The following is a 12,945-nucleotide window of genomic DNA, read 5'->3' as shown; positions in this document are numbered from 1 at the left end:
ACACATGCTAATAAATAGTGTATATATGAGTATAATATTGATATTATCATTATTAATATAAAGTATTGGATATTGTTAGTGCTAAATCGTCATCTGCCATTAAGTTGATAATAAACTATGTATTGTAATAAAATATTTGCTTGTTACTACTTTAGGCTGACATGGATGAATTCCAATAGTACATTGATTGGTCTTACTCGCCTACATAAGCTAATCAGGCTACGTAAGCTTGAAACAATCTTAGCACTAGTATATCCTTAAAAACAGTGTTAGACTTTAACACCTTAGGACACCCTAGCGCTATGACCGTTTCAAGAATAGGCAGCCTGGTACAGAACATCTTTCCAATTTGCTTTTTTTTATTATGAATGTTACTCTTTGTTATGTGTGATTATCATAAATGTACAGTGTGGTACACAGATCGGTATGCAGGGCATTATAAAATATATGACATATTTATGACAAATATATTCAAATAAGTAGGTTAGAATCAGAATCTTACTGTGCCATTGCTGTAACATCTTCTGTAGGTATTATCATTCATGTTTTTCAAGGAAATTTATTGTTTTGTAGGCTTGTGTTATAAATTTATTAGTTAACCTTCTAAATTTTCATTGTCATTTAAACCACACCCTCTTAATAATAATAATGAATGGCCCAATAGATTTACATGAGGCAGTGAACTTTTAATAAAGCATTTCTTTTTGGCTTCAGCCTGGTGAATGCCTTTGTAACCTGTAGCGTTATGAAATACTGAAAATATAACGGTCTAAACTATATTTCTGCAGGATATCATCATATCAAATAGTAATCGCTGTGATGTAGAGAACTAAAGTATTCAGATGTCTAGGTCTAGGTTCAGGCTTACACAGACACCGATTAAGATATTACCTGTATTTGTATATATTGTGTGTATGTTTGTTACTTGTTTAGCGTAAAACATCTCTCATTGCATCAGTTATCATATGGCAGTGTGTCAAGAAAAGACGACTCAACGATGAGCTGTGAACACTATTGCCGATTGCCTAAGCTAAAACATTTCGTTTCTGAGACTGGTATGATTGGTACAAAAAAATGGCGCACCAGTTCCTCAGTACCTCATTATTAGTTTTTACAATCTAAGTGCTAATTCACAAGTTAATTTAGATTCTAATTGGAAATAAATGCTTTTGTGAAGTTGTTTTATTGTTGATTTAAATCAAGGCCCAGCCAGAATCTTGTAGTGCGGTGCAAAAATTTGGGAAGGAAACATTTTGGCCGGTCCTTTTCCTGCATCAACGCAACAACAGAATAATGCTTAAAACATTTCCCTGTTAGGGCCACACTAAGGTAGCCTATGAAATAGAATTATTTAGCATGATGATGTGGACTTAAAGTATTCTACAGCTTCCCAAACTTGAAGGTCCAGGGTTCAGTCCCTGTATGACACTAGTAGCCGTACTGTATGTCATTCAGAGAAACCGAAAATGAGTATAGACTAATTCTGCTGTTCTGATAAACTTTTTCTCGTTGGACACTGCGTTGATCGTCTTAATGAAGTCGGATGCAGGATGCAAGACTGTGCAGTTCCAATTGAAAAAAATTGGTTCTCTCCCTTGTATCGATAGACGCATTATTCTCGAATGTCAAGTCTATATCAATAGCTTCTTACAACCAGACAGGCGTAAACTCCACGATAATAACCTACCCGTTATGTTATGAATTACAGTAGTTGCCGAACCGGCCAAACAAGTTTTGTCATTAAGGCCGTCCCTCTATTGTTATTAATAAAAAGACATACAACTATTTATAGATTCCTCGAACCCTAACTGATCGGAATATAACGTGGGGATGGGCGACAAATACAGAGCCTAAAATTACAGACTAGGCCTTGATTCTAAAATTTAGGGAGAGGGGAACACATTTCGCCCCTTCTACCTACAGAGGGGATAATTAGGATTGTATAATAGATGCATATATAATACAGGTAAGATTTGTTTTTCATGTTTTTACAAATCGAAGTTGAGTATGTCATAGGAAATGTTGGATTGTTTTGGCATGGTATTTACCAAATTTGAAAAGATATGCAAATTATCGATGACCTATTCCACTGAACACAGACTGGTTAACGAAAACTTAATCCTGAATAATTTTGATGGAGTATTTCTTCCAATTCAAGGCGATTGAATATCTTGAAATTTCAACATCATGGGTAGACCTATACTTCGATCCATAGGTTACAAAACATACTACACCCATTTGATTTTAACACCCCGTGCCCTCTGGGGCTTGTTCAGAACACAGAATAACCAAAAATGCAGGATATATAATTATCCATGGAATGCTTGCTTCAAAATGAATTATATAAGGACATTCTATTTAAATTGCTTGTTATTTAGGCTGTTACACCTTCGCCACACCCGCAATATAGGTGTTGGTCAACCAAATATACACCCTATTCAATTCTTTGAGGATATATAATACCAGATATTAAACTTAATGACTCGAATGGTACCTTAAAATATATGGATTAAGGCCACGAAAGACGAAAGGACTCATAACAAATCATAGAGCTAATAAAGTATATATTATTATAGTGTCGTATGCTTGATTTTTTCACACCCTAAATGATAACCAGTCTCTATACAACTGTTTGTATTATACTAGAGTATACAACTTAATAAGGTGTTGTTGTAAGATGCATGAATATTTCGAATATATATATATAATGTATAAGTATAGGAACGTGGAAAGAGGATAGCCTACTGTTAGGAACAGATACTCTACATGCCTGCATCACACAATTTTTATTAGATCTCCACTTGGACAGATTCCATCTACAAAACATAGATTCAAAAGAAAATATCCTGGCATTTTACATTTATGACATCCATAATATAATTTGATATTCCTAAATAAATCGTTTATGATAATGTATGTTTGTTATTATCAGACAAAAACGAAGATGAAGAAAATTTTGATATTGGCATTGTGCTGTGTGGCAGCCACCTTGGCTCAGAACCTGGTTCAATATACATGCAGTAATAAGTATGTAGATGTAGAGATGACTGGAGCTAGTGCTATTATAAATGGTATATTTTCTATGAGAAATCGAGGAGCCTCTGGTTATGGATGTGGTGCCGTTGCTGAAGGTAGGTTGATTAAGGTAGAGCATTTACATGCTCAGATTATTTAGAGCGAAGTGGTTTAAGATGGGTTATGGTGTGATGTTCTGTTCTAAGTTAAAGAGCAATATAATATCACAATCATTATCCTTAGTTATCTATATCTATCCAACTATCACGACCATTATCCAGTCTTAACCTATCCATTTATTACATTATTGTTCCAGCTCTATCATTATAATTTCTGAATTTCATCACAATGACAGCCACCTTTATCCTTTATCTTCTGATACTATCCTTATGATAGCAACCATTATCCTTTTGCTTTTTGTTTTTTTTCATCAATCCTTATCGTGTCTCTTTCTATTCTTAATATTACAACAATTATCATATTTAAATCTATCATTAACATCATGACAATTATCCTTTCTTATTTTATATATCCTCATCATCACATCATCATGTCTCTTTTTATCCTTTGCAATATCTATCCTATCTGTCTATCCTTATCATCACAACCATTATCATACCCTGTTTCGATCTATCCTTATTATAACAACAATTATCATATTTCAATCTATGCTAAATGTCAGATCTTGTTTTAATATCGTTATCATTATCTTATACTGTTCCAATCTATCCTTAATATCGTTATCATTATCTTATACTGTTCAAGTCTATCCATAATATCACAACCATTATCGTATACTGTCCAAGTCTATCAATAATATTACAACTATTATATTGTTACAACCTATCCATAATATAACAACCATTATCTTATCCGGTTCAAATCTATCCTTAATATCGTTATCATTATCTTATCCTGTTCCAAACTATCCTTAATATCGTTATCATTATCTTATACTTTTCAAGTCTATCTATGATATCGTTATCGTATCCTGTTCAAGTCTATCAATAATATTACAAATATTATATTGTTACAACATATCCATGATATAACAACCATTATCTTATCCGGTTCAAATATATCCTTAATATCGTTATCATTATCTTATCCTGTTGAAGTCTATCCATGATATCACAACCATTATCGTATCCTGTTCAAGTCTATCCATAATATTACAAATATTATATTGTTACAACCTATCCATGATATAACAACCATTATCTTATCCGGTTCAAATCTATCCATAATATGACAACCATTATCTTACCCTGTTCAAGTCTATCCATAATATTCCAACTATTATATTGTTCCAATCTATCCATGATATAACAACCATTATCTTATCCGGTTCAAATCTATCCATAATATGCGACCATTATCTTACCCTGTTCAAGTCTATCCATAATATTCCAACTATTATATTGTTCCAATCTATCCATGATATAACAACCATTATCTTATCGGGTTCAAATCTTTCCATGATATCACAACCATTATCCTATCTTGTTCAAGTCTATCCATTATATCGCAACCATTATTTTGTTCCAATCTATCCATAATATCGTAATCATTATCCTTTTTCAGATCAAATACAGGTATTTGAAGCAGCTAGATTCGCATTGCAGAAAATAAATGCTAGGCCCTTTATACCTGGTGTAAGAATAGGTATGTACTAATTAGTTTACATAGTTACTGGACTATATTTTGCAAATAAAAAATGAGATTTTTTTTATGAAGTAATATTTTTTTCATAAATATCAAAACACAATAGAAATCAAGCGACATGTATTTCGTTTTACCAGCACCAGTTTAATGAACGAAACATGTGTAGATTTCCTTAGATGAGCAGAGTATGGTCAAATAAGCATCGTACACCCACCGTGTACGAATTCTACAGCCAAAACACATAGGCTGCGAGGTAACTCATTTATTAATCCTATTACGTTTTGATATGTTTCAGGGATGCGAGCGTATGATGATTGTATGACTCCCGAAATTGCACTGAAAGCTGCTACAGATTCCTTCCCACAATACATCACCGAGCCGACCTACTGCTCCAAACAAACTCCATTAAATCTGGGTAAGATCATTGAAATGATATTCCATAATATAGGTCTAAAAGAGTGAATACAGAATGAAAATCATGACAATACCCGGTGTGTGTAATCTCTGATAGGCGTGTATTGTTGTCACTCTCTGTAGACCAGTTACATCAATAGTTTCTGCTAGGGAAAACTTGTTAATGTCCTTTCATGCTATGTCTTACAGCAAAGTTCGTGCAATATAGTTCAGAATTTAAGATAAAAATATCTACCTACCATCCCAGAATTATAAAACTTAATCTTTACCTTTAGGTTTACTTGGTGCCCTTACGAGTGATGCCTCCATCGCTATTAGTCGGTTTGCAGGGAAGTTCAGTGCAGCAGTTATATCTCAGAGAGCTGCATCATCAGCCTTGAACAATAAAAATATGTATCCATCATTTTTAAGGACAACACCTTCTACTAATGTTCAAGCCACTGTAAGTGAAACGTTTAGTTCTGGGATTATTTGGATTAAGAAATTCAAGCTTTCATGTTTTAATCAAAACAAAATTAGTCAATTTTTTTTAAAGAAAATTTGGCTGCTGTCATTCAGTCTTATTTCTGTCTCGACCACAGGATCTTATATATTTTCTTAAGCCTTCTATAAATCAATCTTTATTGCTTTAACTTCAGAGTTGTCTATTGTCAAATATGACAAATGCTAGAGCATGTTTCTTTATCTGCAGGCAATGGTCAAGCTTTTCAGAACGCAGTTGAAGTGGCAAAAGGTTCTACTGGTCCACACTGATACGAGTTACGGTAGATCTGGAAAGGAAGAAGTCCTTAATGCTGCCTATCTCGCAGATATTTGTGTTGCCCATGCATTGGAACTACCTTCCACTGGTTCAGTTCTAGATTATTCCGATTTGATTGCTAATTTAAACCAATATGGTGCCAATGCAGCACTTTTCTTTGGAACAAATGCTGCATCTCTGAAACTTTTAGAAGCTTTAAATAATCAGCCTGCATTAGCGGAAATACAATGGGTCTTTAGTGATATAAGTCCAACTGCATCTTTCCCGAACAATATAAGGTAATAATATACATTGCATCAATAGAGGCAAGGCAAGGCAAGTTGTTCAAGTTAAGGCCAAGAGCAGATAAATAGCAGAATGAGTGAGAATGTTAGACTGCCCCGTTCTTTATTGATATGTAGGTGATGCAACAAATCAGGACTCAAAAGTGGACTTTATCTTAATTCAATTTTTAGAGAATGATTTTTGCAATCATTTCCATTCTTTAATTGTTTGGATTGTTTTGTAGGAGTCAAAGAGGAACAATTGTGGTCAAGAGTCAAAAGACAGTGATATCGGAATTCGAAACATATTTCATGAATCTGGTGGGAGCAAAACAAAACAGTGGAACCGATCCTGTTGGGAATCCTTGGTTTAGTGAATGGTACAAACCTGGCTATTCCTACTACCAGAATTACTATGTAGATAGTACTATCGAAGCTGTGTATGCTTATGCTAAGGCTCTGAAAGATGCTCATCAGGCCCTTTGTGGTGGAGCATCGGGAGTATGTGATAGCCTGAGAAGGATGACACCTACACAATTCCTTAACACATACATCAAGACTGTAGATTATACATTTGATAGTGATGATGGTATGACAGCTATGACTGGTCAAAGAATTGCATTTGATGTAAATGGAAATCCTGTTAATTCGGATTTTACCTATTGGAATTACAATCGTGACAGCGGATCATTCCGATTCGAAAACGTGAGTAGATTATTTTTATTTAGTAAGCTTCAGATTCACGTAGTATGTTAAAGGAGCACCTTCACTATCCGTTCGACCAATCATACCTTAGTTTCAGAAACGCTCGACTATCATAGGTATGAAGGTTTATGTTTATGCGAGGCATTTTGCGCCCACATCAACCGAACACCAAATATCACTCGGCTATAGTCATCAGCTGTTTTACTTGGTTTAATTGACACTTCATCACAAAATATGCCTTTAAGGTCGTTTTTATATAAGTTCAATGTTTAAACAGATTATCGAATTAGACGAAAGTTTAATTTTTTAGGTCGGTGGTTATGTAAAATCTACTATCTCACTTGATACTAACAAAGTTAAATTCTTTGATGCCACAAGACAAAACGAACTGACAACCATTCCAACCTCAACATGTCCTGCCATAGGCTGCTCTAACTGCTATCTACCTAGTCGGGAACTAACCTACTCCTACTCTGGTGGAGACATTGATCTATTAATGATAACAAGTTCGAGATTACCTGGACCAGATCCATTAACTTGTGGAGCTATCTCCGACAATGGATCTCAGATATCACTAGCATTGAAATATGCTCTTCAGTCTGTCAAAACTAGATTCCCAAATATATTACGCGGTGTAACTCTGGGAATGCTGATGGCTGATCCTTGCTATGACAGTGTTGCTGCTGAAAGCTTTGTGTCAAATTTATGGGGAGGTCGTAAAGTCTACAGCGATTCTCGAGGTAAACCAATCGATCCTAGTAAAATCAAAGCAGTGATTCACACCTCAACATATGATGTGACTAAAAGGGTAGCTCGAGTCAACAGCCTATTTCAAGTTGCTGATATTGGAATCACTGAGATGGACAATAAAGAAATGTACCCATACTATACCCGATATTATCCGTCTGATGATATCGTTATTGACGCAATGATCGCCTCTTTACAACGATTTGGATGGAGCAATGTTCAGATTGTTGCTAAACCTGATGAATATTTCACAAACTTTGTCAGAGAATTGAAAAAGAGAGCTGCTATCGTCTCCATATGTGTCGTAGCTGAGCATCAGTTTGATCAATCACATGAACTTGTTGATAGGATAAGATCAATGGCCGGTCAAGCCAATGTCGTAATGGTGCTTGGGCACTCTGAGGACATCCGTTCTTTGTTGTACAGTATGCGTAGAAAAAATGCAGCTGGGGAATTCGTACTGATGGGTGTTTCTACGACTTTCAACAGAGACGCTACTAAAGCATATGGACCAGAGACCAATGGTAGTTTGGTTATAACACCTGATGTTAACCGCAATTCTGAATTTGATTCATTTCTCAACCAGTATAGTTTGAGTCAAATTCGCTCTGACCCTGTGTTCACCAGATGGTATGAAAACACTATGGATTGTTACCTTGGATCTTCTAATACTAACAACTATCTGGATTCATGTAGCGGTGGTTCAATAACAAATTCACCTGAATACCAGCAGAAGCTTATTGTCCCATTCATAATTAACTCTGTTTACACAATGGCTCGGGCATTAGATCGGACTCTCATTCAAGTTTGTGGTGTGAATTACAACGGAGTATGTGCTGCTTTCCGTAGTAGCAAATATGCAAAACATATCTACGATGCATTACAAAATGAAGAATTCCAAGATGGTGCATCGAACACATTCCAAATAGAAGATGGCAAAGTTATGACTGATTTTAAACTTATGAGTTACCGTTTAAACCAGCAAAACCGAGAGGTGAGTTGAATCTTTGACTTAAGCTTATACATTGAACACAAGTATTCAATGAGCATTGTTTTGGGGTAATTTGATAGAGCTCGTTTAAAAAAAGGTAATATGGAATTAAGTATTACAACCCATTGATGGAATTGATCTGGCGCATTCTAATTCTGCACTTCGGATTTCTATTACCTCAATTCCAATTGCTGCAGATGAATGCTGACTTCTATGGATAATTGAGAATGAGTTAATTTATGTTGTTCATTTTCAGATTGCTGACTTTGATACTAAGACAAGACATATTACAAGATTTAACCCCAATAATTTTGTTACTCCAACATCTGTGAAAGCCTCTTGTACTGGACCATGTAAAGCCTGTCATTACATCTACAAGTATGAACCATTTATTTACCAACCAGCCGATATCTTGATCGGTGGACTCTTTGCTGTCAGCAGTTCTAGTGGTATAAGTCCTTATCAGTGTGGTGAGGCCAGACTGACCAATGGATTTCAATTTACTGCAGCGATGTTATATGCTCTAGAACAGGTATGTTTTTTGTCTTGTTTAACATCAATCAACCTCGGACGTTCCTGGAAATATTTTAATGCTCTATGCTCACATAGAAAGCACAACAAAAATCTTAAAATTATGCTGCTTTAGTCTTCTACATTTATAAGGTTTTGCCAAAGGTCAACTTAATTATTTCCCTTGATTATACGTTGATGTTCAATGAATATAATTAATTAATTATTAATAAAACAAGCCCAAACAAGGTACCTTGTTCCTGTTTTCTTACATTTATTTTTCTTCTTGTATTCAAGGTAAATAGCGGAAAGGCCCCAGTCAGTTTAAAAGGAAATTTAACAATTGGTGGACTGGCGTTAGATCACTGCCAAACAGCAACACGTCCTACAGGCCTGTTATCGGGCATCTACTCGGGCCTCTTCGATTATGCTTGGATGAAGAACGATATGTATAAAGGATTGATGTCCGAGAAAATTTCAGCATGGTTGACGGATGACTCTTTTAGTTCATCAGAATCTTCAGAGTTTCTTGAACCACTGAATGTTCCCATAGTCAGCCCCTCTGCTACAGCTACCAGTTTAAAAGAGTTCAGTACCTTTTTCCGAACAGTGCAAGGTGATGATGCAACAGCAACTGCAGTTTTACGACTCAGCAAGTCTCTTGGGTTCAACTATCTGCAAGCTGTAGGCTCTAATAGTGTTTATGGTAAGAGTGGTCTTTCTACTCTCAAATCCATTGGACAGTTGGAAGGAGTATGTGTTACAAAGTCTTTTGAAATAGGTACTGATGGAGACTATGACAAAATCATCGCCTCCCTTGCTGATGGAAGCTCAGATGTTGTTGTCGTGTATCTTTCCACCAGTGATTTTAGATCTTTGTTGAATGCCAAGGGCAGGAACCCAGCAGCATCATCGTTAATATTCATCAGTCCAGAAGAATTCAGTACTAGCTTTGGAACTGCAGCAAACAATATGCTGAGCCTTAACGTACTTAGTTCAAATTTGAAGGGCTACCAAGATTATTTAACAAAGAAAACAGCAGAGGGATACGCAGAAAACGTCTTCTTCGGAAAATATTACAGTGATTTACACCAATGTAACCTTCCGGGCTATTACAAAGCTAGTCGTCCAAATTGTCGAGGCAATTTGGAATCTATTACTGAAGCACCTTCTTTCAAACAAGATAACTATGTTATTTCAACTATGGACTCCGTTTACTCTATTGTGGCAGCTATTGATGCCACTTTGAAACAACTTTGTGATGAGAATTATGATTCAGTGTGCAGCGCTTACAGTAATCACAGAAACATCAACGATTTGATTCAACAAAATCTAAACAGAGTGACTTTTAAAGATCCAGCTAACCACGAGTTCAGATTCCAAGACAAAGATGGTAATATTCCCTACGTAGTTCGAAGATGGAATGGAAAAAATTATGAACAGGTGATTTTTAATTTTCTTATTTAATGAAGAATCTTACGCAAATTCCACAGACTGCTTTAGACTATAATCATCCATGTTGTGAAAAGGGTTAGTTATTATAAAACAGAAGGCTGTGGCGTGCATCCATATTTTATACAGTAATAACTCGATAAGTCGACAACGGCAAAGACAAGTTCCGCATAACACGAAGTTCAAGCTTGGTCCCGGCCATATCCTTCATAAATCCCTTTTTAAAAAATAATTATGTTTAACTCGAAATCGGATACGTCAAATAACTGGCTTAAGACGATGTATAGTAGATGTACAGAACTATGCAAACATACATTAGGCCTCCATACTTTACTGTTATATCATGCTTCACATGTCGAAAACCTCCCAAATAAGCTAATTCATAGTCAAATTGTTTAGTTTTATCCACTAAAGTATTTAGAGTCAATAACGCGGCTCGTTACAGACAGAGATTATTCAGGTAATTTAAGAGTGTTCAAGCAGACCACATACATTTAGCGCCCACTTCATACACAGTCAGTTTTGTCAAATAAATGAAACGTATCATTTCAGGTTGGAACCTACAGAGGAACATCAATTAAACTAGATGATTCACTGAAGAATATATACAGAAATGTAAAGGCCGATTGTACAGAACAGTGTATTGAATGCATACAGTCTGGTGTCACGTTTACTTATGTTCCAGGAGACGTTATATTAGGAGGTAGGTATAGCTATATCTTACTATTTAGCAACAAGATTCATCTCAAAATTTTCTTAAACCAGTAATGGTTGAGAATCATATGTTCCTAGATTACCGTACGATCTACTTTCATAGTGTTTTCTATCTTCTATCACATCCCACAATTTCTTTCAATTACTTTTCAGGCTTGTTTGATGTCCACGAGAAATCCGTCAACCCTTTCTTATGTGGAAAAGTGAACACTTTACATGGATTCCAGCTGTTGGAAGCTTTCCACTACGCCCTCGGATTGGTAAATAATAAGCAAGGAATCTTTGCTGATAAACTTCAGGGAGTCCAAGTTGGTGGAATTGGTCTAGATGGTTGTCAGAGTGACATACGAAGCGGATTTCTGGTTTCAAATATCCATAACGGTATGGTTAGCTTAGTCAAAAATGGAAAAACCATAGATCCAAAAGAAATCGATGCTTACATTGGAACATATAGCAGTGATAGCTCAATCTATGTTAACAGAATCTTGAATGATCTGAACATACCACAAGTCAGCTACGCCTCTTCGTCCACTCAACTCAAAGATCAACTTAGATATCCATATTTCTACAGAACCGTGCCCGCTGACGACAACCAAGCTGAAGCGATGGTCGATTTCCTAGACAAGCACAATATACGTTATGTACAGGTGCTTTATACAGATACTAGTTATGGTATTCTTGGATCAAAAGCTTTCGAGGAGGCGGCTTCTCGAAAACGTATCTGCGTAGCTCAGATGGTTTCGTACCCTGATGAAGGCATTGTGTCGAATGAAATATCCAATGATGTAGTAACAGCCTTGCTACAAAAACCAGTAGCTAATACCGTTGTGGTCTTCGCTGGTACCAACTATATAAATGCTTTATTGAAAGCTGTAGGCCGAGTTGCTGGTGACACCAGTCCTTTCAAATTTATTGGATCAGAAACCTGGGGAAACAGTGAAGATGCCATCATTGGTTCTGAGAAGTACGCCAGTGGTTCAGTCAGCCTTGGTCTAGAAACAGTTAACTTGAAGGTCTTTGATGAGTACCTTGGAAAGAAAACTCCACTCAACTCACAAGGGAATCCATGGTTTAGTGAATATTATGAAGAAATTTGGGACTGCTATCTGTCAGTTCCCTCTGTCAATCGTCAGAAGGAATGTGCTCAAACTGCAAGAAGCATTCCATTGAGCACACAGTATAGGCAAGATCCAGGAGTTCTTCACGTCATCAACGCAGTCTTCTCTTCAGCTCTAGCTCTGGATAAGGCGTTAACTGAAGTCTGTGGGGAAGGTTATACTACAGTTTGTGAAGCTTACAAGAACAGAAATGACCGAAGAGACGTCTTGTTGAAAAAGTTGGACAGTGTGGAATTTGAAGATCTTTCAAAAACAAACTTTAAGTTTGAAAATCGTGAAGGCAATAAAGGTTATGACTTCTATTCAATAACCATTCAATCAGTTACGAGTGGATATATCTATAAAAAGGTACGTATGTAATGTTACATTCATTTTATTGATTCCGTCCTAGATTTATTACCGTGAAAACTTAATAATAACAAAAAAAAATGCTGTTTCAAAGATTACGTGAGCCTTGGCGTGCTCGACTCCGACTCTTACTCTTTGTCTGTTGAAACTATTTTCAATCAACTCGTCAATTAAAATGCATTAAGTTTTTCACTCTGAACTACTTTTCATATATCTTTCAATAAGAGGCCCAATTGGGGCCAG

The 12,945-nt window shown here is 36.1% G+C and overlaps 1 protein-coding gene across 1 annotated transcript; it reads left to right on the top strand.

Annotated features, from left to right (window-relative positions):
* Window positions 1-11,304: 11,304 nt before the first annotated feature.
* Window positions 11,305-12,714, top strand: LOTGIDRAFT_103681 (hypothetical protein; the record flags this gene model as incomplete). The annotated part of the gene is made up of 1 exon (XM_009053451.1): window positions 11,305-12,714. One exon carries the CDS (start codon window positions 11,305-11,307, stop codon window positions 12,712-12,714), a length of 1,410 nt encoding a protein of 469 aa, XP_009051699.1.
* Window positions 12,715-12,945: the final 231 nt, after the last annotated feature.

Source organism: Lottia gigantea (assembly GCF_000327385.1).
Source record: "Lottia gigantea unplaced genomic scaffold LOTGIsca_2, whole genome shotgun sequence".
Taxonomy (NCBI): Eukaryota; Metazoa; Mollusca; class Gastropoda; family Lottiidae; genus Lottia; species Lottia gigantea.
The sequence above is the reverse complement of the archived record's forward strand: the minus strand, read 5'-3'. Positions and strand labels throughout refer to the sequence as shown.